The 26,055-nt window shown below is 39.7% G+C and overlaps 1 protein-coding gene across 2 annotated transcripts in view; it reads left to right on the top strand.

Moving 5' to 3' along the window:
- Positions 1 to 625: 625 nt before the first annotated feature.
- STK38 (serine/threonine kinase 38) overlaps positions 626 to 26,055 on the top strand; it is a 41,407-nt gene continuing 15,977 nt past the window's right edge. Inside the window, exons 1-6 of one of the 2 annotated variants that reach the window (XM_082639879.1) lie at positions 626 to 860; positions 5,052 to 5,187; positions 17,555 to 17,606; positions 18,756 to 18,878; positions 20,599 to 20,682; positions 24,552 to 24,675. In XM_082639879.1, coding sequence (XP_082496005.1) covers positions 5,057 to 5,187; positions 17,555 to 17,606; positions 18,756 to 18,878; positions 20,599 to 20,682; positions 24,552 to 24,675 — 514 coding nt within the window. In that variant the 5' untranslated portion in view covers positions 626 to 860; positions 5,052 to 5,056. The remainder of the gene's footprint in view (positions 861 to 5,051; positions 5,188 to 17,554; positions 17,607 to 18,755; positions 18,879 to 20,598; positions 20,683 to 24,551; positions 24,676 to 26,055) is intronic. The other variant, XM_082639878.1, reaches the window with a different exon arrangement.

Below are 26,055 nucleotides of genomic sequence, written 5' to 3'. Positions count from 1 at the left end.
AACCCCATCCAAGGCAAGGCGTGTTAATCCTCACTTTAAGGAAGAGTAGGTGGGGCCAAGGACTCCAGCGGACCTATTTATGATGAAAATCAAGAGAAGGTGGGGGACCAAGATTACACAGGTGATAAAACTTCATGGAGCTACACGTGAACGCGAGCACGCAACCACACGCACACGCACACGCACAAATGAGTTCATGCCAAACTGGTTAAATCTGAGTCAGACTTGTAATCTAGTTAATTGCATTGGTCTAGTCAATTGTATCCCTCCAATGTTAATTTCCTGGTTTTGATAATGTAGTTTAGTTATGTAAGATGTTGAGGGAAACTGGGTGGGTGATGGGTAAAAGGGGCCTTTTTGTACTAATTTTGCAACTTTTTGTGAGCTTATAATTATTTCAAAATAAAAATAAAAAGACCCTCCCCCAAGCCCAGCTCCGCCCACCCCCAGAAGGCTCCACACCTCACACTTCCGCTCTCAACACAGCCTCTCCTGCTGGAATAAGGCGAGGAGGGGCGGGGCCGCGCACGCGCAGACCTGAAATCCCCACCGCTTCACGGGGAAGTAACGCTTGCGCAGTCTGGGGCCCTGGCCGCCGCGGCAGCAGTCTGCGCCGTGAGGGACCGGTCCGCCTTGGCCCCTCATCTTGCCGTCTTTTCCGGCAGTTGGGGCGCTTCCTGTTGTTCGCACCCGCAACCGCCCCTCGGCGCCTACCACAGAGCCCCTCACGCGTCGCGTCCCCTCCTCTGGTCGGCTGGCTGCTGGTGCTGGGGTTTCGCTTCTCCGCACGTCGAGACCGCTGGCCCGACCGGCGTTTGCGGCTGTCGGCCGCCCCCAGCCCTGCCTTCCCTGGGGCTCTGGTGAGTGTCTAGCTGCTGTTGTCTTCGGTCCATCCCTGGCTTTTCCCTTCTCTCCTCTTCCCCCGACTCTTTTTGGGGTTTTCCCCTTCCCGCCGGCGTCCTGTTTCCAGCCCTGCCCTTTCGGCCCCTGCTGACAGGCCCCCTCCTCCTGGCTTCCAGAGGCTCCTTGTCGGTCCTCTGCATGTTTTCCCAGTCCCAGGCTCCCCACCCCGTCCTCTCTGTCTTCGTGTGCAGTTGGGGCGGGGAGCCAGGCTTTCTTTCCGTATTGCCTGCTTTGTCTGCTCCCTGCCACCGCTCAGTACCCTCCGGGATGTCGGTCGTTAGGAATGTTCACCTCCTTGTCTTTTTTCTAAGAACCTGAGAGGTGTTGTGTGAGGCAGAGATGTTGGTACCTTTGCGTCTGCCCCCTTCCTGATGGTCAGTCTTAGGGTACTGGCCTTCAGAGAAGCTGACTCTAAACCACAGGGAAATTTAGTGAAGACACTTCTTTTAAGATGAGTGGAGAAGGAATGTCAGTAAGAACTTGGAGCAAAGTCTGTGCAGAAAGACTTAGAGAAAGCATGCAGAACGGCAAGTAGAGAGACCAGATCTCCCAGTTGACTAAACGACACAAAGAGGAACTTGTTCTTTTTGAAGTGTACAGAGGAAGGCTGGAGTGAAGAAGCCCCGTGCTTCCTCTCCCTTTCAGCTCCCTTTGGCTCTGACTTAGAATTAGCCAGGCAGTGGATGTGGTTTCCCTAAGCACAAAACAACCACCGCCACAATAACAGGCTCCACTGTCCACCCAAGCGTTAGATGGCAGCTTCTTCATATGACGAGGAGAACAGCTCTATCCAACTCTGTATAGAAAACCATTCCATGTTCTAACCCTACCCCAATCATACATATATATATTTTCAGCTCCGGGTAATGGACATAAGAGACCAGTATTTTCCTAGCAGATCTTTTATAAGGTACTTAACTATGCATAGCACTGTGCATGATATGGGGAAGGATATTGCTCTCCAGTGGCTTACAGTTAGTTCAGTAGGAGAAATTAGATATGTAATTCTTAAGGAATAGTCTTAGCCCCAGTGTTGAATTGTCCAAATATTGAGTTGTCAGTCACAAAGAAATAAAGAATTTTGGTGAGAAAAGGGGGTATTTATGGAGTTAACAGGGGACCATTTTAAAGTCAATCAGCTAACCATGCATAACTATCTAGATTGAATATAACAGTAGTTTTCATTTGATCTCCTTTTAACGTTTGCCCTGACTTATGAGGATCACATTCTTTTGTTAATTTTTTTTAACTTTTAAGAATTTCTTACGTACCTATTATTTCTTAATTCTGAGTTGGAGAATGAAACAAATAGGGCAAAGGCCTCCTGTGGCCTATAGGTCAGGGCAAGAAGGCTTGAATTGTCAAAAGCTTTAGGTAAAGCCCTGTAAAGTACTTGGTTGGCCCAGTAAACCTATAAATTGCTGTAGGGCACTAGTAATTGTAACTTTTGATGAAAGGTTATTAGAATTAGGCTAACGCTTTTATGAGCGGAGGAAGAGGAGGGGGAGGAGGTTTGAAGAATCATCAAAGGGAAGGACAGTGCAACCTTTGCCATTACATCAGAGACTGTATGAAGGTTGGAAACCATTCAGCTAGAACATTGTTGGCCTGCTGTATGTGTTTCTTTGAGTGCACTTAATCTCCTGTTGATCTTTTACAAAGGTTAGGAAGTCATGGTAGTGACTTAAATGGGTCAAAACGTTTGTGCCCCAGTTTTTATATACCCATCAATGTACATGTAATTTTGTTCTTTACCTTTGTTGACACCTGAAAATCATTAACTTGCTCAACTTATATTTACTAATTGCCTATTATATGGAAGGCGCTGTTTGTCTTAAACACTCTCTAGCCGTATTTTTATGTGGAAATAATTTCATTTGTTAAAATGTAAATATATATATATATATATACGACTAGAGAGAGAGAGAGAGAGAGAGAGAGAGAGAAACAGAGACATTCTCCAGAAATTTTCAGACAAAGGAGTACTAAGGGCTCTCTCGCTTCAGACTTGTTTTTAAATCTGCTTTTAAAATTTCTTCACCAAACTTAAAGTACATGTGGTTTTCATTGTGGGTGGAGGGGGTACAGGCTGACAAATAAGGAACCACACCCGAGCTTCATAAACCAAACAGAGGTTTTTAAAAAAAATTCTACTGATAGCCTAAAAACATTTGAGTTTGCTTTGGTGTTAGCAGAAACTTTCCCATAAAAAGTAACGTTTTATAGTAAGGTAGAGATGAGTTCAATATCTTGAATTTGTGATTACTGATCATTTTGGCGCATCATGAATCAAAATGTTTGACTTTGAAGTAGAGCCTTGATTTTGAATCTTTTTTCTCTGATGACAGTATTCTTTGTGATTTTCCCTGAGTATCTTTTTATAAAATTGCTTAATGTTAAGCCTATTTTCTTAGTGTTTGCACATTCCTTAAAAGCCTAAGTTTAATCTACAAAACAATTTAAAAGTCCTTGAAAATGGCCCTTGGCCCCTCCTGATTTTTACTCAGCTTCATATTGGGATGAAAATATAGACTTAGAGGCAGGTCCTGTAGGAGGAAGGCATGATAAGGATAAAATATTGAGCATTATTGCCAATGCTGGAGCAAGTCAAGGTTGGTGAACAATTTGGCGAGGTGTGACAATGTAGGTTGGCAAAAAATATTTAGGGCAAATGAGGTTTAAATTTAGGCGGGAAAAATGTTCTGTAAGCTATTTAAACCTTGCTGGTATCGGTTTTCAAATATGTAAAACTAGGAGGTTAGGATCTCTTGTTTTTAAGGTATCTTCCATCACTAAAATTATGATTCAGGTTTTTTCTTTTGTAATATTGTTTCCATCATAGGTCTTTGTTTTAACTTGTCAATTCAACTAGATGGTAAACGTCTATCGAATAACCATAAGCCATGTCACAGTACATATATACCTGTAGATGAAGATTTTAGTCATAGATTTTTTTTTAAACTATAGAAATTGTAAATTTAAAAGTTCTTGGTAACTTAATGGTAATAGTACACACTCATTGAAGAAAATATAGAAAATGTGGAAAACACAAACAAGAATAAAATGATCTATTGTATTCTCACTGCCTAGAGTTAGGCCACTAATAACATTTTGATATATATTTCTAATAATTCTGTGCATATACAGTAAACACATAAAATGGTATACATTCTGTTTTTTAACCTATTCTTTTTCACTTAAACTGGAAATATTTTCCCTGACATTAAACATTTGAGCATATTTTAATTGTCTGCATATTAATTTCATTGTAGGACTTTTCCATAATTTAACCAGTTCTGTTGTTGGTTATTCAAGTTACTTCTAGTTTTTCTTTGTCATTACAATGCTGCATTGAATCCCCTTGTGTATGAATCCTTATGGGTCTTTGATTTCTTCAAGATAGATTCCTGGATGGCAAAGAATTGTACTGTCTATGTTATTATATATTCTTAATATATGTATCTGGTATTGTAATCTTGTTCTCTTCTTTTTAAAAAATGCAACACTATGCTTTAAAGATATATTCATGTTGCTTTTAGATACAGGTAGATTGGCTTCTGACTGTTGTACGGTATTTCTTTGTATGTATCCACAACATTTTTTTTTTTTTTGGTACGGGGGCCTCTCACTGTTGTGGCCTCTCCCGTTGCGGAGCACAGGCTCCGGACGCGCAGCCTCAGCGGCCGTAGCTCACGGGCCCAGCCGCTCCGCAGCATGTGGGATCTTCCTGGACCGGGGCCCGAACCTGTGTCCCCTGCATCGGCAGGCGGATTCTCAATCACTGCGCCACCAGGGAAGCCCTATCCACAACATTTTATTTATGATTTGCTTACTGAATTGCCTCCAACTTCTCATAACACAGATGATGGCATAGTGAACATCCTCTGTAATGCACATCCTTGTGCATGTTCCCTTAAGAGCCTGTGTGACAGTTTCTCTAGGCCTTATACCTAGGGATGATATTTCCGGGTCAAAAAACATTAATGTATACTTATTTTCACCAAGTATTCTGTTTGTTTTTTGTTATATATTGTTTGTCCTCCAGAAAACTTGGGTCAATTTACATTCCTACCAATAGGGTCAGAGAGTGCATAATTGGTGGATTCTAACTCCAAAACTGATACCTTTTTTGTTGTTGTTGTTTCTAGCAGCCATGGCAATGACAGGCTCAACACCTTGCTCGGCCATGAGTAATCACACAAAGGAAAGGGTGACAATGACCAAAGTGACACTGGAGAATTTTTATAGCAACCTTATCGCTCAACATGAAGAACGAGAAATGAGGTAAAGAATTTTGAGAAAATTGTGTCATGGTTTTGGCATCCATGTGTAGTATCGTAAATCACATTCATAATATGGTTGAAAGGAGACAAGAATAGCAGCAGCCGTGTTACAGCCTATTCGAGTACAGTGGAGTGACAGTGTCACTGATTTACAAAGCCCTTGCTATTAACCCACTTATATCTACTGCTAGTCAATAACATAAAATTTCATGGTAGTATAAAAAAATTAATTGGGCCAAAACCTTAGAGTTCATTGTGAAGGCAGTGTGATGTAATGGAAAGAGCAAACCTTATGGAGCCGGATCTGGGTTTAGAATCCTGCCTTTACCATTTAGTAGCTGTATGAGGTTGGAACAAGTTCTTAGTCTTCCTGCGTATCAGCTGTCCCATCTGGAAAATGGGGATACTACTACTTGCCTTGCAGGATTGCTGTGGGGATTAGATATAACATATATGAGTACCCACCAAAGTGCTTCACACAGTAATCACATAGTTAATGGGGTAGTAGCGTTACCGACTCCAATCTCATACTGCTCGCTGCGTGACAGGCCAATAAATCGAGAGACGAGTTGTTGAGGCAAGAAATAGCGACTTTATCCAGAAAGCCAGCAAACCGAGAAGGTGGTTTGCCCCTAAAGAACCATCTTGCCTGAGGCTCCTTTTGTACTAAAAGGGAAGGGAGTAAAGTCAAACATTTCCTGGTTCCAATCAACCTCCAGAGGCGTTGTGTTAATTTCTCCCTCTCTGCAGTCATTCATTCACAGGTGGGCCTGGTCAGGATGTTTCCTGTGAACTAAACAAAGGTATTGTAGCTTAATGCTCATTACCTGGTTTCCCAGAGATGGGCATTTATGTATAATTTAAGCTTATAGGCAACATCCCTTTAGTGATTAACTTGTAATAGAATACAAAAAGTTCTTCCCTATTACAGTAGCAACTATTGTTACTGATCTAGTGTGCACTATCCATGTAGTAACTCATAATTAAATTTTTTTCCCAATATTTTATTATGAAAATATTCAGAAGTACAGAAAAGTTGAAAGAATTATAGTGAATACCCATACAGACATCATATAGATTCTACTATTATCATCTGTTGTTTTATCACATATCGATCTATCCATTCCTTTATCCATTCATTAATTCATCTTAACTTTTTGCTTGTACTTCAAAGTATGCTGCAGATGTCTATATGTTTTACTTCTGAATATTTCTGCTTGTATAACAAATGGAGTTTTCTATATATATTTTAAGAGAGTGGAAAATCTGCGTACAATGAAATGCACCACCTTAAGGGTACGTTTCGGAGTTTTGACAAATACATACACCTGTATAACTTAAACCCCTATCAAGATGTAGAATATTACCATCATCCCAGAAAGTCCGTCCCTGGAGATTCTCCTTCAACCCCAGGCCACGGTTGTGATTTTGTTTCTACCATAGATTAATATTGTCTATTCCATACAAATGGGACATGTATAATGGATTCTTTTGAATAAGGCATCTTGCACTCAGCCTAATGTTTTCAAGGTTCATCCATGTTGCTTTTGTGTGCATAGTTTGTTCCTTTATATTGCTGAGTACCATTCTCTTTTATGACTACCATAGTTTGTTTATATATTCTTTTGTTGATAAAAATCTGGGCATTTTAAAGTTTTGGGCTGTTTTGAATAAGTTTCTCTGAACATTTGTGTACAGATCTTTTTGTGAACGTTTGTTTTCAGTTCTTAGGTAAATATTTAGGAGTGGAATGGCTGGCTTGTAAACATACATAAGTATATGTTTAGTTTTATAAGAAACTGCTAGACCTTTTTCTAAAATATTACCAACAGTGTATGGGAGTTCTAGTTGCTTTATATATATTTTTTAACATTTATGTTGTCAGTCTTTTAACTTTAGCTTTTCTTGTGGATGCTTAGTGGCATTTCATTGTTGTTTTATTTTATTTTTAAACTCTTCCTCTTTTTTTTTTAATAAATTTATTTATTTTTGGTTGTGTTGGGTCTTCATTGCTGGGCACTGGCTTTCTCCAGTTGCGGTGAGTGGGGGCCACTCTTCGTTGCAGTGCACGGGCCTCTCAGTGAGGTGGCTTCTCTTGTTGAGGCGTGCGGGCTCCAGAGCGCAGGCTCAGCAGCTGTGGTGGGTGCACGGGCTTAGTTGCTCCGCAGCATGTGGGACCTGGGTCCCCTGCATTGGCAGGCGGATTCTTAACCACTGCGCCACCAGGGGAGTCCCTCGTTGTTTTAATTTGCATTTTCTCTGACAATTAAAGATGATGAACATTTTTCTTTATGTGCTTTTTTGGCCATTTGTGTATTTTCCTTTGTGAAGTGTTATTCAAAGTTTTTGACCATTGAGTTTTAGGAGTTTTCAAAGTTTTTGACCATTGAGTTTTAGGAGTTTCTTATATATCTTAGATACTGGTCCTTTGTCGTAGGTGTGTTTTGCAAAGTTTTCCCAGTCCGTGGCTTTCCTGTTCATCTAATTTGGCATTTTTTTCTTTTGTAGTTATTGCATTCTGTGACCTCTAAGAAACCTTTGCCTACGCCTAAGTCATGAAGATATTCTTTTATGTTTTCTTCTGGAAGTTTTATAGATTTAGTTTTTACATTTATATGATCCATCTTGAGTTAATAAGTGTGTATGGTATGAGGTGGGGTTTGAGATTTATTTATTGATTTTCCTTATGGATATCCAGTTATTTAAGCACTATTTGTTGCAAAGATTTTCTTTTCCCCATTAGATTGCTTTGGCACTTTTGAAAATCAAGAACTGTGTAATTGTGTACCTGTGTCTGGGCTCTTTATTCTGTTTCATTGATTTATTTGTCTGTCCCTATGCCAGTATCAGATTGTCTTATCACGGTAGCTTTGTGGTAAGTTTTGAAGTCAGAAACTGTAAGTCCTCAACTTTGTTGTTCTTGTTTTTTTCCGAGATTGCTTTGGATATTCTAGGTTCTTTGAATTTCCATATAAATTTTAGAATCAGCTTGTCAGTTTCTACAGAAAAGCCTGATGGTTGTAATTGTATTGAATCTGTAGATCAGTTTGAGGGAGAGTTGACATCTTAATATTGAATCTTCTGAGGCTTATCTCTCCATTTTGTTAGGTCTTTAATTTTTCTCAGCAGTATTTTGTAGTTTTAGGGTGGAGGTCTTTCATGTCTTTTGTTTGTTTATTCCTAGTATTTTTGGAGTTTTTTGATGCTATTGTAAGTGGATATTTAAAATTTCATGTTCCACTTGTTTGCTGCTAGCATATAGAACTATAACTGAATTTTGTATATTGACCTTATACCCTGTGACTTGCTAATTTACTTATTCTAGTAGCTTTTTTGTAGACTCCTTAGGATTTTCTATGTGAACAATCATGTCATAGCCAAATAGAGAGTTTTATGCCTTCCTTTCCAATGTGTACAACTTTTCTTTCTTTTTCTTGCCTTTTTACATTGGCTAGGATTTCAGGTACAATGTTGAATGTAAGTGGTGGGAGTAGACATCTTTTGTTCCTGATTTAAGGGGGAAAGCACTATTTCACTGTTAGTTGTGATAATGTAGCTTTTTCAAAGATGCTCTTCATAGGTTAGGGAAGTTTCTTTATATTCCCATGAGACTGAGAGTTTTTATCATGAGTGGATATTGAATTTTGTCAAATGCTTTTTCTGCATCTTTGAAATGATCATACTGTTTTTTCTCCTTTATTCTCTCACTGTGGTGAATTACATGAACTGATTTTTGAATGTTAAACTAACCTTCCGTTCCCGGGGTAAACCCTCTTGGTCATAATGCATTATTCTCTTGCTGTGTTGCTGGATTCAGTGTGCTAACGTTTGGATAAGGATTTTTTGCAACAGCTTTCTGCAGGAGGGTGTAGATCATAATTTAAATGGGATATATGACTTGACCTTAAATATGCAGCTCTATATGTGGAATAGCAAGATACTTTATACCTGGTGGTGGCTAGCTGTTGTTCACTGGGACAAACAAGAGCCTGTACAGTGCTCTTTGTTAGTGCAAAATAAATTTGCACTCTATCTCTAGGCATGTGAAACCTGTTGGAGATGATTATTTTCAAATACAGCCACTCTCTTGAAATCAGAGCTTCTGGAATTGTAGTTACAAAGCAATTGCTTATGAGTTCTGATTAAGTTACTTGTCTTATTAAGTAACTTATTAAGTTACTTGTCTTATTTGATAATAGTCAGTTGGTTTGGTTTTTTTTAAAAATAATTAATTAATTTTTGGCTGCGTTGGGTCTTTGTTGCTGCACGTGGGCTTTCTCTAGTTGTGGTGAGCGGGGGCTACTCTTCGTTGTGGTGCACGGGCTTCTTATTGCAGTGGCTTCTCTTGTTGCAGAGCACGGGCTCTAGGTGCGTGGGCTTCAGTAGTTGTGGCTCGCAGGCTCAGTAGTTGTGGCTCACGGGCTCTAGAGCGTAGGCTCAGTAGTTGTGGCGCATGGGCTTCGTTGCTCTGTGGCATGTGGGATCTTCCTGTACTAGGGCTTGAACCTGCGTCCCCTGCATTGGCAGGCGGATTCTAACCACTGTGCCACCAGGGAAGCCCAGTCAGTTGGTTTTTAATCCTACTGGCTCTGCCCTGTGGTGCATCATTGATATGTATCACATTCTCCAGGAACAAGATGATACATGGTTTTATCTACTTTGTTAGTAAGTGTTATATTTTGATTTACACTAAGATTGCACCCCCAAAATTGGTTGAAATCAGTGCTTTTTTTGTTTTGGATTCTCAAGATGCAAAGACCTTCCAAAAGTTTTCATGGTTTTTCTTTTCTTGAAGACCAAATTAATCAAAAGATAGTAAAAAGAGAATGTTAGATATTTAACAGGATTAGAATGTTTTTGTAATTTTTGTTACCAAATCACCATTATTTTTCATTAAAAAAAACAGTAGATACTTTGAACTTTTCAGAATTAGTATTTCCTTGTTAATCTTTTTAGCGCCCTCTTTTTTTGTTGCTGTTTTGTTTTTTATTTTTAAAAATTTTTATTGGAGTATAGTTGATTTACAATGTTATGTTAGTTTCAGGTGTACAGCAGAGTGAATTAGTTATACATATGTATATCCATTCTTTTTCTGATTCTTTTCCCATATAAGTTATTACAGAATATTGAGTAGAGTTCCCTGTGCTATACAGTAGGTTATCTATTTTATATATAGTAGTTTGTATATGTTAATCCCAATCTCCTGATTTTTCACTTCCCCCCACGTATCCCCTTTGGTAACCATAAGTTTGATTTCAAGATCTGTGAGTCCATTTCTGTTTTTGTAAATAAGTTCATTTGTATCATTTTTTAAATTAGATGCCGCATGTAAGTGATACCATATGATGTTTGTCTTTCTCTGACTGACTTCACTTAGCATGATAATCTCCAGGTCCATCCTTATTGCTGCAAATGGCATTATTATTTTTTTATGGCTGAGTTATATTCCATTGTATATTTATATACCACATCTTCTTTATCCATTCCTCTATCGATGGACATTTAGGTTGCTTCCATGTCTTGGGTATTGTAAATAGTGCTGCAGTGGACATTGGGGTGCATGTATCTTTTCGAATTATGGTTTTCTCCGGATGTATGCCTAGGAGTGGGATTGCTGGATCATATGGTAGCTCTATATTTAGTTTTTTAAGGAACCTCCATACCATTCTCCATAATGGTTGTACCAATTTACATTCCCACCAGTGGTGTAGAAGGGTTCTCTTTTCTCCACAACCTCTCCAGCATTTATTGTTTGTAGATTTTTTGATGATGGCCATTCTGACCGTTGTGGGGTGGTATCTCATTGTATTTTTTGCATTTCTCTAGTGCCCTCTTTTTTGGACATGAGTTGATACTTGGTCTTGAGTTTGTTGATACAATTTGATAAGACTATTTTATTTCAGGTTTTATCACCCCTAGAAAATTAAAAAATTAAAAAAGAAAAACAGTATATAAACAACTCATATAATTTAACATCAAAAAATCAAACAACAGGGGCTTCCCTGGTGGCGCAGTGGTTGAGAGTCCACCTGCCGATGCAGGGGACATGGGTTCGTGCCCCGGTCCGGGAAGATCCCACATGCTGCGGAGTAGCTGGGCCCGTGAGCCATGGCTGCTGGGCCTGCGTGTCCGGAGCCTGTGCTCCACAACGGGAGAGGCCACAACAGTGAGAAGCCCGCGTACCGCAAAAAAAACCCCAAAAAACCAAACAACACAATTAAAAAATGGGCAGTGGGCTTCCCGTGTGGCGCAGTGGTTGGGGGTCCGCCTGCCGATGCAGGGGACACGGGTTTGTGCCCCGGTCCAGGAGGATCCCACATGCCGCGGAGCAGCTGGGCCCGTGACCCATGGCTGCTGAGCCTGTGCGTCCGGAGCCTGTGCTCCGCAGTGGGAGAGGCCACAGCAGTGAGAGGCCTGCGTACCGCAAAAAAAAAAAAAAAAAAAAGGGCAGAAGAACTGAACAGACACCTGAAAGAGGAAATGCAGATGGCCAGCAGGCACATGAAAAGATGCTCAACATAGCTAATCATCAGAGAAATGCAAATCAAAACCACAATGAGATTCCATATATATGTGTTAGCATACGGTATTTGTTTTTCTCTTTCTGAAATACCGTATGCTAACACATATATATGGAATCTAAGAAAAAAGAAAAGAAAAAAAAGGTCATGAAGAACCTAGGGGTAAGACGGGAATAAAGTCACAGACCTACTAGAGAATGGACTTGAGGATATGGGGAGGGCTAAGGGTAAGCTGTGACAAAGTGAGAGAGTGACATGGACATACATACACTATCGAACGTAAAATAGATAGCTAGTGGGAAGCAGCTGCATAGCACAGGGAGATCAGCTCGGTGCTTTGTGACCACCTAGAGGGGTGGGATAGGGAGGGTGGGAGGGAGGGAGACGCAAGAGGGAAGAGATATGGGGACATATGTATATGTATAACTGATTCACTTTGTTATAAAGCAGAAACTAACACACCGTTGTAAAGCAATTATACTCCAATAAAGATGTTGAAAAAAAAAAACACCAAAACCACAATGAGATATCACGTCACACCTGTCAGAATGGCTATCATCAAAAAGAATACAAATAACAAATGTTGGTGAAGATGTTGAGCAGAGGGAACCCTCATACGCTGTCTGTGGGAATGTAAATTGATGCAGCCACTGTGGAAAACAGTATGGAGGTTTCTCAAAAAGCTAAAAATAGAACTACCATATGACCCAGCAATTCTACTCCTGGGTATCTATCTGAAAAAAAACCCAAAGTCACTAATTTGAGAAGATAAATGCACCCCAGTGTTCATGGCAACATTATTTACAATTGTCAAGATATGGAAGCAACCTAAGTGTCCATCAACAGATGAATGGATGAAGAAGATGTGGTTTATTTACATATATACATACACACAGAATGGAATACTACTCAGGCATAAACAAGTATGAAATTTTGCCATTTGCAGCAACATGGATGGACTTGGAAGGCATTATGCTAAATGAAATAAGTCAGAGAAAGAAAAATACTGTATGATATCATTTATATGTGGAATCTAAAAAATACCACAAACCAGTGAATATAACAAAAAAAGAGGACTTCCCTGGCACAGTGGTTAAGAATTCACCTGCCAATGCAGGGGACCCGGGTTTGATCCCTGGTCTGAGAAAATCCCACATGCCACAGAGCAACTAAGCCTGTGCACCACAACTACTGAGGCCACGTGCCACAACTACTGAAGCCCATGTGCCTAGAGCCTGTGCTCCGCAACAAGGAGAAGCCACCGCAATGGGAAGCCCGCGCACCACAACGAAGAGTAGCCCCCACTCGCTACAACTAGAGAAAGCCCACGTGCAGCAACGAAGACCCAATGCAGCCAAAAATAAATAAAATTACAACAACAACAACAAAAAAGCAGACTCACAGATACAGAGAACAAACTAGGGGTTACCAGTAAGGGCAGGGGAGTGGGAGGTATGAACTCTTGGGTGTAAGATAGGCTACAAGGATATAGTGTACAACATGGGGGATATAGCCAATATTTTGTGATAACTGTAAATGGATTGTAAGCTTCCAAAATTGTATCAAAAATCAAAAATTAAAAAAAGAAAAACAGTGATTGGCAGGTGCTACCACAGTAGTAAGTAAACTAAAATTAGAACTGTCAGAAATGGAGTCTCAAGTGTTTTGATGTTATGGGGGAAAAGTCACAGAACCTTGATAAATAAGCAGAGTTTTAATGGTATGAGACAGTTGATGGTAAAGAAACATTTTATTATGGGTATATGGCTAATATATGATGAGCAGTTTAAAATAATAGATATTGGGCTAGTAAATTTGAGGGCTAATAAAAGAGATCATGTTGTAATACAAAATTTTATTTTGTTCGTATATGCCTTGTCTTGTTGCCTTTAAAATCTCTAGTGTTTCTCCCACTTATATACAACTTCTGTGCTGTTCCATTTATAGTAGAGCACTGGGTTATATTTGAGCAAAGGATTTACTGCAGGGGAAATGAGACCAAAGCCTAAAGGCAGAAGAAAAAAATCATTTGCAAATTATTTTCTGTATAAAGGTAGAATATGAGAACGTTGGGCTATTTCATAGAAACACTACAGTAAGTTCTACATATTGGTTTCAACACAGTTAAATTCCTTGAGTCTAGTGCCCATTGTACAGTGTTGCAGGATGCTTGTTAAAGCTACTTATAGATGATAAACTGAATCCCTTCAGTAGTGCAAGTTCATATTCTTTTTTTAATCTGTGTTTTGCCTTCGATAGTGGCCTCTGTGGTAAGCTTCTCCAGGAACAGCAATTCTCCTGTTCTCTTATGTGATCCTAGGTACACATAAGAGAGATAGGTGTTGATAATTGCCTAGTTGTTCATAGAAAATGAATGGTTTGGATAATTTGAGCAGTTTGAAATCAAAACTGAGGCAGCTGGCATTTCTTTTTACAAAATATTCTATATTGTTTCTGTTCTTTATGAATAATATTTTGGTGGATTAATTAAAGCCATAAAAGCCTAATTTAATAGGCAATAATTGTATGCTCTCTCCCTAAATCAAATAAGAACTATCCTGCATTTTACCCTCTGAGAACCAGCATTTTCTGCTACTTCTCTTCCATATTCTTACCCAGGTTTTCCTAACTGTTTGCTTTTAGTCTGATCTGATACTGAGTTGCAATGTGTGATTATTACTAGTGAGCAAGTTGTCAGTTTTATTTGGGCCCCAGAAATGGTTAAGTCTAGACTTATCTAATGATATTCACTGACTAGATATCAGTCAAACCAAAGTAATTTGTTGAGATTTTTAAAATTTTGTGTAATACTCATTTTTAGGGTATTTCTTGAGAATTCAGTTTTGATCATGGGGATGCCCACTGTGTATTTCTGTACCATTTTTCCTGGTTATTTTAAGTGTGTCATCAGCAGAAATTAGAAATACTGTCTACTCAACTTGCTTGTAGAGTGGACTAGCCTTTTCCTGCCATCCCTGCTGCCTCTGAATCAAGCTGTGCTTGGAGGCGAGTCTAAATTAGGTGTAGTAAAGGGGGCTAATTAAAAGAAGTAGTCATGAATGTGTATGTTCCGACCTTTTTTCTTTCTTTTTTTTTTTTTAATTGAGCAATATACAACTTAAAAAGTTGCTGTGTACAAAGCATTATTCTTAGTGGAGAAGGAGGATTCAGATGTGGTCCCTGCCTTCAAAAGAACATACCATCTCATGTGGGAAATGGTCTTACACGATAATAAATGGAGGTCACGGAAGCCTTGCTGGGTGGGGTTGGGTGTGGCCTCTGTGTGTGAAAGTGCCTCTTCCTCCCAGGGTTCTGGTTTGGAACACTGGAGTTGAGCTGAAGAGGCCTCATCAAAGGCTGGAGCGTTAGCTAGCCGGGCCCTGCGACCAGAGGGACATGTGGTGGAGGGGCCTGCCTTTCTCAATCATTGTGGGCATTTTTAAACATACGCGTAGAAAGACTAATACAATGAGCCCCCATATAGTCATCCCTCAGATTCAGTAATTATCAAGACTTTGCTAAATTTGTTTCATTTATTCCATTTTATTCTTTCTTGCTATTGTGTTTTAAAGCAAATTTCAGACATCTGTCATTTCAATCCTACGTACTTCAGTATGCATCTCCAAAAATATGGCCATTTTCTTGTCATCACAATGCCAAAGTGAGTCTAACAAAGTTAGTAATTCCTTGGTATTGTCTTACAGAGGATGTCACTTGTAAGCCTTTTGTAAGACGTCACTGTGTTTGCCATTTTTGCGTCCTCTTCAAGATCTTTGTTGCTTGGTCCCAATAAATCATTACCATGGATAATTTTGCATGATAGAGGCTTTTTCTGGATGCTTTCTCTAATGAAAGAATCTGAGGGGGATTCCCTGGCAGTCCAGTGGTTAGGACTCCGAGCTCTCACTGCCTGAGGCCCTGGGTTCAATCTCTGGTCAGGGGACTAAGATCTCACATCTCGTAAGTCGCGTGGCACGGCCAAAAAAAAAAAGAAGAAAAGAATCTGATTGTGTTCAAGGTGTTGATTCTGTTAACTTTACTCTCAGGCAGGTTATCTACTGAGACCAGTTCAATTACGCTTGCAGCAGAGCTGTAGAATACTGTCCAGTTTAGTTTTAAAACTTGGGCTGTCCCCGTGACACACGTTGTGAGATAGCACATTGGACTGCTGCCACAGTCTGGTGTGGTCATTCAGAGAATATATAGTCAGAAAGTATGACGGTGTTTGATACTCAAGGCACAAAAGGAGCTGACCATGGTTGAGTTCTTATAGTTCTTGCCATGCATTGACCCTTCTTATTCTTCCCTACTTCAACTATTTAACCATGGAGATGGAATTAAGTTTCACTCCTGAAATTGCAAATAGTACAGACTTCTCCCTCCAATACATATGCACACATAGATGCATATCCCAAAATATTCTGGGAACTAGGAGAAGAAAAGTGGGCAGACTGGGAGCCATGCAAATGCTTTCTTCTTCCCGTCACGGTCAGAGTAGATCTTTTCACTTCCTGGGAGTTTGGACACAAATTCTTGTTTATCATCTCAGCCTGTGGATTTGTACTGTAATATGATTTCTAACAGTAATTAAATATAATTAAATAAAAATGTTCATTTTAACTAAATACTATTATAGCAATAAATACTCATGGACTAAAATAAAACTCATTATCTTCCCATGTTCCTCTCTCTGTGTTTCCTGTCTTGGTTAGTGGCATCATTATCCTCCCACACAAGAAACTCTAAGACTGTTCCCTTGACTCCTTCTGCCAGTTGGTTATCTTTGCAGTAGCTCTGTCCACTTCATTCTAGGTTTCCAGCCCTAGTTCCAGGTATTTACTGTCCATCTGACTCACGATAGCTTCCAGTTTGCCTCCGTCTTTGTCAGTTGCTTTCCCTGCCAGTCCATCAGCTCATTACTTCGGGCTGCCATTCTGAAATAGAAACCTCATCACACCACTCCTTAGTGCACAAGCCTCTGATAGCTCTGAGGTCTACAGACTAAGAAAGAGCCAGCCTTCTTAGTGTGGCATTCCAAGTTGTGTGTGCCTCAGCTGCGCTAGACCACAGGCTGTTGCTTTGTGTACCTTGTACTTCTTCCCTGCTCTGCTCAACTTGCCTGTTGTCTGGAATGCTGATAAGTGATAGAGGAGATTCCAGCCCATGTGCTTTCATTTGTTATGCCGAATAAATAAAAGTTGTGTGGAATTGGTTGTAAGGAAGTTTTACTTGTTTCTTTTAGTTTTATCAAATCAGTATGAGAATATAGAGCAAAAACATTCTTGGATGCAGTTCCTAAAGTTTAGCACTCCAAGGATTTAGAGTCTTAAGTTTTTTGTTTTTTTGTTTTGGCCATGCCATGCGGCTTTGAGTCTTAAGATTTAACAGTAGTGCCAGTCACCTTTTTTGAACATTTCCCCCCCTTGAATCTCCAAATTCTGTGTTTACCTTTGTTGTTATTACTCTTTGCTTGTGGCAGGGAGGAGGAGGAAGATGTGAAAGTAAAGGAAGTAGATTTCAGTCAGGGACAAGGAGAGAAACGCCCTGATAGAAGAAGTTATCAAACACCAGCTGTTTGTGGTTTGTTAAGGAGGAAATGTTACCAAAAAAAAAAGAGAACTTTTCATTTTGAAATAAGATTCTTTGTTGCATTAACATACAATTTTTGTCAAAATGTAGAACTGACAAAGGGTGAGAATCTTTTCATTTGTCTTAATAACTGTAATTTGTTGTTTTAATGAAGCATTTTGAGATTTACCTGTTTTTATCAGTAAAAATATTGTTTGCATATAGATAACGGAAAGTTATCATTCAAATGTTATTTCATATGTCTTTATTTATTTTTAGACAAAAGAAGTTAGAAAAAGTGATGGAAGAAGAAGGCCTAAAAGATGAAGAGGTAATTAATATTGAAAAAATTTTCCTTGAAACCCAGCATGGCAGATCATATCTTATCCAGCAAGTTGTTAGCCTTGGTGTACAGGGGAATGGTTTTGACTCAATAACAGGAAATTATGAGCGCTGATGTGCTTCTGGATTTACGTACTCATGCAGAAGGAGAAGTTAATTATTAAGTACCAGGAGAGGATGACTTCTCTAGGCTCTGTTGTAATTAATTAGCTTTAGAACTCCAAGAAAAGGAAGAGATGAAATAAAATTTAAAAAAGCAAATTATAGCATTTTTAATTCACTGAAAAGGCTCCATAGAAGTGGGGCAAATTTCTAAAATCTTTGTCAAGGCAAAATCTCTCTCAAATCAGCCCTTCCCTCCAATGCCCACAGATGTGGCAGAAAATATAGTTAACTTGAAACCATGTAAGGAACTGAAATGGCAGTGGAAATGCTTTCAAAAAGAGGAATGAATCATAGAACCCAGGAAAATGGTGAAAAATACCCAAGACTTGTAGGAACAGTAGAAAGTTAATGCATAAAATGAACCACAGTGTGTAAAGAAAATCCAGAGGGAAATTTAAAAACCACACTTTTTTTTTTTTTTTTTTTTTTTTTTTTTGCGGTATGCGGGCCTCTCACTGCTGTGGCCTCCCCCGTTGCGGAGCACAGGCTCCGGATGCGCAGGCCCAGCGGCCATGGCTCACGGGCCCAGCCGCTCCGCGGCATATGGGATCCTCCCAGACCGGGGCACGAACCCGTATCCCCTGCATCGGCAGGCGGACTCTCAACCACTGCGCCACCAGGGAGGCCCAAAAAAAAACCACACTTTTATATAAGGGTTAAAGGAAAATGTTCGTTGTTTATCCTTCCTTCATTAGAAGCTTTAGAAAAGTTGATTGTTGACGTAGGTTAGTCAGAGCCCTCACAGGAGGCACCGTCTGTTTAGTATGGCTTGGTTATTGTATCTGAAGGCCTGGGAAGGGAGGAGTGATCTTGTAAGGGTCATTCTGTGGTGCTTTCATGTGTGAACAGATGATGCTTAGTCTGGTGTGGCCCTGCTTTGCAGGTGGGTTAAACCACAAATACAGCTTTGTTGCAGAGTTTCAGAGTTCCAACTCCTCCCCTTCCCACCTCTCTCTCTTTATTTAAACATTAGAAACGACTCAGGAGATCAGCACATGCTCGGAAGGAAACAGAGTTTCTTCGTTTGAAGAGAACAAGACTTGGATTGGAAGATTTTGAGTCCTTAAAAGTAATAGGCAGAGGAGCATTTGGTGAGGTAAAAAAACCACAGCGACTTGTCAAATACAGAAATACCACAGAACTTCAAAGCTTCTAACACCATGAGCTCATGATTCTTGATATAACTGAAGTATGGAGTGCATGGGTCATGCATGCCAGCCCCACATCTTAAGTGTTCTGTCTTCTTTTTCTTCCCCTCCTCACTGTGCTAGGGATCTGGTTGTTCTCTGCGTTTCCAGAGATGATGTTGATGGTTTAAGTATTGATCTAGAGGGAGAGTTGAAAGGTAGAAAGAAATCAATATTTATTACTTACTGAGTGCTTCTCTCCTATAATCATGACAGTAACTCATTTTATACACGATGAGATTAAGACTCCGAGGGGATATGTAATGTTCCAGCATCACATAACCATTGAGCAGTGGTACCAGAAGCGGGGCCTAGGTCTTCCTGATCTTGAAGGTCTTGCTTTTTGCACTACACTGCCTCTCCAGGAGCAAACTCACAGCATATCTCCACCCTTTATTTCTTCCCGCCAGATTGGTACAGCTCTAAAAAGATGGCCCTAGGTGACAGAATTTATAGAAATAAGTTATGTAAGTGGTGGTATAGAGTGAAAGCATTTGCAACTTTGTCCCATCTGGTCTTGCATATGCATCCTGCTTGGTCACAAGAGCAGTCTGTTGGTTGGGGAGGGTTTGAATGAGCCCATGCAAGATCATCTCCATTCATGGAAAATGCCCAAAGTGGATGACCTACTGATGTATTAGTTTCATTATCATTGTATAAAAGGAGCAGCATAGTATTAAAAACCAGTACCTAGGGGAAATGTGAGTACATATTCAAAGGCACAGGTGAAAGATTAAATTGATCCCTCATTGTTCAGAATCCCTCTTGGCCCCTTGAGACAGGGAAAGGTGCAGGACCACCTCTAAAAGAGCTCTCTGTTCAGTGAGGAGGGGATGTGGGACTCGAGAACATAAAGAATGGTGCAGGGAGAAGAAAACATACATATCTTGGGGGAAGAGGGGGAGGATGTGCAGGAAATTTCCAAGAAGTTTTGTTTGGGTTTGCAGACCGTTTATTTTCTTTTCATCATAAATTATCTGTTCTCTCTCTAAAAAAAAAAAGGAAAATAGAAAAGAGGAAGGAGAACTGCAGAAACCCTACTTCCCTGATTATGCTATTAATGCTATTTCCCTAATTATGCTATTATCCTATTAATGCTGCCAGGCATTTTTTTTCTATACCTGAGCTTTTGCTATTGTTTTAAACATTGTTGTAATCATTTCCTTAGGTTTTCTGAGCTGACTGCTTGACATGTGCCATGGGTTTAATGAGTCCTTAAGTTCCAGAGTGAGGGTTTGTTTTTTTCTTTTTGGCCACGCCACGTGGCTTTCGGGATCTTAGTTCCCCGACCAGGGTTTGAACCCGGGCCCTTGGCAGTGGAAGCGCCGAGTCTTAACCACTGGATCGCCAGGGAATTCCCACAGTGAGGGTTTAAAATTAGATTGATTTGTTCAACTAGGGAGCCAGAGCTGTTCAGATGTGGAGATATTTGAGGATGTTTCCAGCACTGACTTCACTGTGTGTAATATATCCATTTTGGGACATTGAAAGGCATTTTCTTCTGCTTTGTTATTGCTAGTTGCTTATATAAAAATTGCAGTACTTTTCCAGTTTAAATATTACTTCCTATAACACATGAAAGCATTAGCTTGGCATTGTGAACTTTTGGCATTTCTTTATAACTTTTAGGTGCGGCTTGTTCAGAAGAAAGATACAGGGCATGTGTATGCAATGAAAATACTCCGTAAAGCAGATATGCTTGAAAAAGAACAGGTAAAAGCACAATTGAAGCAGCGATTTTAGTCAGCTTATAAATTTTTGTCTCCTAGAACTGTTCTTTTTGCTTAATTGAAGTGTATATTCCTATTTTAGTTTTCTTTAGCCCTGTCATGTATGAATATACATGTAATATTACTTTTCTTTCTCCCCAAAAGAAGGAGTTACATGTATTTTAAAAGTACAAATAATACCTATACATTATGTGCAGACTTTTTAAATTTGAAAACCTACTAGAGAAATATCTGATATTTGTGTCTCCCAGTTGATCACAAGCTGTCCTTGTCATCAGGAGCCTTTTTTTGAGGTCTTTCTTACTGTGGTAGCATGTTCCTTACTGAATGCTGAGAGATAGAAGTTGTATATACACCTTGGAACTGAGGCTTAGGAATTAGAATTTGCGATCTAAAATGTGTCTTACCATGCTTCATTCTGTACATGCAAACAAAAGTTGGGTCTTCTCAGTGGCTCATCACTACCTAAGACCAGTCTTCTTTTGGAATGCATTTGAAAAAAATATAATGCAAACGGCAGAGCAATGCAGATTCTCCTTTAATGATTAAGAATACTTTCTAAAACTTCAAACCTACTTTGCAAATAGATTTATAAGATGCATTAAGTACTTCATGTAGAATAACTAAGATTTTAAATATTGGACAATACATTAAAAATGAGAATGCAGACTTTCTATAAATGTAGTTTAATTTAGCAGGTTGCCTAAGAACAGATTGTAATCCGTGACACCTGCAAATATCCTGTAGAATACCAGTTACTACAGGAGGGCAGAGAGACCCCATGGAAAGAAGAGCTCTGGATACAGAGCCTAAGAGCCAGGATGGAGGCCAGCCCCACACCCAGTCCTTCCTGCTGCTCGAGAGGAGATGTAATCACCAAGGCTTCTCTGCCCTTCATTTAAGCGCCAGCTCAAAATTTGGAATTTTAATTTTCTCTTTAATTTTCCGATATTACCCAGAAGCTTTAGACTCCCAGGAATTTTGGTCGAGAGTATCAAATACCCTGGCAGTATATCTTCAGACAATATAGTTTATGCTAACACCAACCTTATTCAAAATTCACACTAGCCCTATTTATATCTAAAAATTAGTGTGAGATATGGGTGTAGGCACTGAAAGAGTTTCAGTTAATCTTGAAAATTTAAGGCTGTATTGATTAGTCAGTATATTTTGTATTTCACAAGTAAATTCTATTTTTACAAGATATATTTCCTATAGTTTTAAGCAAGACTCAAAATCTTTTATCAAATGATTAGCATTCAGAATAAAATCGTAAAGAGAAGTACAGTACACATCATGAGTTTGACTTATTAATCCTTCATAGCATGCACCAGAGGTAACAGAAATGGTAACAGGATGATCCAAACATTGTGTAAAAACATTTGCTCAAGTACTGTACCTTCTTCAAAATCAGTTTCTAAAAATTTTCTACATGAAAATAAAGGACATGTCTGTTCTGTTAAAAAATTTTAATGTTTAAAATTAAGATTTTAAATGATGCATTAACTTAAATTAGTAGCTCACCTTGCTGATGGACTCAGCTCTTTAAGTTTGATCTCAGTGTGGTCCAATGAAAGTTTCTGGCCACAGACTCTACCTGGGTCAGCTGTCTTGAGGAAGCATGAGCAGCTTTGTGGGGCAAATCCATCACTTCTGGGTGGGGCTGACAAAGTATAGATTCAGAGCCTAACTTTTTGTAGGTATAGGTGGCTTATCCAGAGGAAAACTTTTTGCTTGCTGTTACAAAACTGAGCAGGAATTACAGCTACCCACTGAGAGTTCAGGTGGTTATTCTGTCCCACAAGATGGAAATTTCTGCTGCCTGGAAAATAAATTTTAAAGGATAAGAGACCAGCATGTAGCTAGTCTCTTCATGTTTCTCTTCCAGTGCAAAAGGAAAACCTCCAGTTGTGATGCCAGTATAGTGTTAGGATGGAACCAAAGACTGACTTCCATCTCTGCTTTCCTAGTTAGTGCCCAGGGTAGCAGCTAGCATGTGATTCCCCCACCCCGTTCTATATTTATGAAACAGGGGAAAGGGAAGTCTGGTGTGAGTTGCACCTCTGGCTCTTCCCTCCCCTACCCTAAAATCACCTGACTCCACCCCTAGATCTTGAGGTTCTTAGCTGCTGTCTCAGCCCCAGGAGAGAAGGGCAAGGTATGGTCACAGTACCTGTAGCTTTCCCTGTGACAAACTGAGAATGTTGCAGTCACCGTCCTGCCCTCTAAGGCGAGTGACAAGTGGCAGTGGTAGTGTCTGTTCTTTTCCATACATCCCTGCAGTAGGTAGAGGCCTTAACAGGAGACAGGGGAAGCAGAGGTGGGTGAATGCTGCCGTGTATGGTCTTCGTGTAGTAATTGACTGGGTCATAGCCAGGTCTGCATTTTAGCAATGCATTTTTGGCATGAGCATTTCCTCAAAGCATTACTTGGCTTCTTCATGATTTTATAGCACTGTTCCTTATCACCCTTATCTTCTTCCATTTTTCCCACCCTCATACCATAAGTAGAGATGTAAAAATGTAAATTTTCTAAGACAGCAGTCCCCAACCTTTTTGGCACCAGGGACCGGCTTCGTGGCAGACAATTTTTCCACAGACTGGCGGAGGGAGGTGGGATGTTTCAGGTGGTAATGCAAGTGATGGGGAGTGATGGGGAGCAGCAGATGAAGCTTCGCTTGCTCGCCTGCTGCTGTGCGGCCCGGTTCCTAACAGGCTGCAGACTGGTACTAGAGACCCCTGTTTTAAGACATTGAATTTATTTAAAAATTTCCTAAAGAACAATTTTAGTAGAAACTGAAAACTCAAATGCTTTTAGACCTGTGGGAGTTAGCATGGAAGAATGAGGCAGGTTAGGTGTAGGACAGGAGAGAGGGCTGGGATCTGTGTCTTTGGTAAAGACATCCCAGTAAAACAAACAAGCATACAGCACATTGTCTCAAAACAAAAACCATGGGCTGAGTTTGCCAATAGAAGTGCTGGTTTGTGAACTTGGTATATCTTTACCTCTGAACATATTCTAGGAGGTCCAGCCCTGGAACATATGTTAAGGTCAAAACCTCTATTCAAGGATTAGACTGGGTCTTAATAAATTTAGACCTGATTCAACCCAGTTTTGCATCTTGTGATGCTTATATAAGAGGAGAGGGGGTGGGACTTGATAATATGCAGCAGTGTTTTGATTACTATTATATACTTAAAGTAGATAAGGTAAACTTGATAATAATAAATTAATGAAGTAATTCTCCCAAACCTTTGGCAACTTGGTCTTCCTAGCTAGATATTTCAGTAAAAAAGGAAAACGGCAAGGTCATAAATTTGAATCTACAACTTTTCTTAGGTGTTCTTATATTTAAGTTCAGTAAGAACTGATCGAGCACATCCTGTGTGCACAGCAGTGAACTGAATGTTGTGGCATCAGAGTATTCTGGGATTGTCAACCAAGGCATTGTCTTTGCAGATGTCACTGAAGACCTGAGGGAGGATGTGTTTAGAGAGTCTCATCTTGGGGACTTGTTTCTATCAAAAAGGATTATTAGGACAAAAAGATATGCAAAAGGATGGTAATTTTAACTAATCAGAGGTTCCATTTATAGCACTGTTAAAGTTTCCCTTTGCATTCAAGCCATTGATTTTGCCATTTTTTAAGCTTTTCATCACCCAAGTTTTCATCACTGAATACCTTCAAGTCAAATGTTGTCAATTTTGAGTTAGTAGGTTTGCCTAAGCATAAATTAGATCTTTTGTGTCATCACAGTTTAATACTCAAAACAGTATTTAAATTGTTTAAACAAATATACAGTCTAATAAAGCAGAGCAAGGCTTGTCATTAATCAAATGCGTGTACCTCCAGGTTGGCCACATTCGTGCGGAGCGTGACATTCTAGTGGAGGCAGACAGTTTGTGGGTTGTGAAAATGTTCTATAGTTTTCAGGATAAGCTAAACCTCTACCTAATCATGGAGTTCCTGCCCGGAGGTAATTACTTGACGATGAAAGGTCATTTTTCCTTTTTGTTTTGTGGTTTCTCTATCACATCAATTAACCCTCCTTTCTACTTTTAATCGTGCTCACAAAGTTGCTTTCTGTATCTTTTTAGGTCTGTAAGGAGGTCAGTAACCTGTCTGTGCTGGGGTGCCTTCCTACAGCTTTAGGGCCATAAAAGTAACCTCCTTCATTCTCATAATTTCAGATGGATATTTCTTTTCTTTTTCTTTCTAAATATATAGGAATAAACTAGGGGCTTTGCCTGCCCTCCTTTCAGTGGAATCATGTATAATTAGTTACCCCAGTGACAGAATTGAAGCTATTACATTCTGTGCTTCAACTTTTTTTCTATAACTTTTAAAAAGTGAATTTCTCATTACCTATATTAGTAGTCACAATCAGTTTCTCATTTCTGAGATTTCAAGTTTTATGTAACTCGACATGTGCATCTTCTGAGACAGCTCCAAAGTACACCCAGAACAGAGCATGCATCTGTTCTGGGGAACACAGTCTGTTTCCCATTGAGCAGACAAACTGTGAGCACACTGGTAGGAAAGAAAGAAAACTTTTTCTTTTTTGCTTCTATAGCAAAACTAATATAATTGTGGTGTAATATTTGATCTTGTGACAACCTTTAGTTTAGATTTAGGGTCATCAATAATTTTTTATTAACAACTGATGAAGGCTAGAAAAGAACCTATCTGATAGAATGAGGAGAAACTTTTTAACATTTAGATGCCAGTCGTTAAATGGGAGTAAGAACCAGTTCAGTAACCAGCCAGCCCCTTGACATGTGTCTCCTCAAACCTTACCTGCACCATCTTCCATAGACTCTCTTGTCTCCTGGACCCTGCCCTTTGCACCTGGTGGAGCTGGCCTGCAGAGCCATAGGCCGCCTGGCCTGAGCGCTCTGATCATCTGGGCAAGCCCACACAGGTGGGGCCACAGCACTAAGGCCTTGCAGATAACTTAGAGCCAGCCTGAGTCTCTGATGTGCCTCCAGATTGAATGAGTGGCTGCCAGGAGTGATAAGGCAATCATGTTTTTCAAGTTTTGGGGCAAAAAGCATTTTAATAAATGGCTTAATTTTTGCCCAAGGGTAAAATATCTACTTTTCTCCAAGAATACAAAAATTCCCTCAAAGTTCTAAATTAAATTTAAAAAGCAACATGGCGCTCTATTAAAATCAGAGGTTTCTATCTCTTTTCCCTGTTTTCTAATATAAATGTCTTCCTATGTGATCTAAACTGAATCTTTCCTGTTTCTTTTAGCTTTAAACTGCTTATTCATATTTCCTTTGCTTTGCTTTTGTCTGACTGTTGAGTTAGGATCAGAATCTTTTTTTCACCATTTTATGTTGATGGTATTAAG

This window comes from Mesoplodon mirus (genome assembly GCF_964341445.2).
Source record: "Mesoplodon mirus genome assembly, chromosome: 12".
Taxonomy (NCBI): domain Eukaryota; kingdom Metazoa; phylum Chordata; class Mammalia; order Artiodactyla; family Ziphiidae; genus Mesoplodon; species Mesoplodon mirus.
The sequence above is the reverse complement of the archived record's forward strand: the minus strand, read 5'-3'. Positions and strand labels throughout refer to the sequence as shown.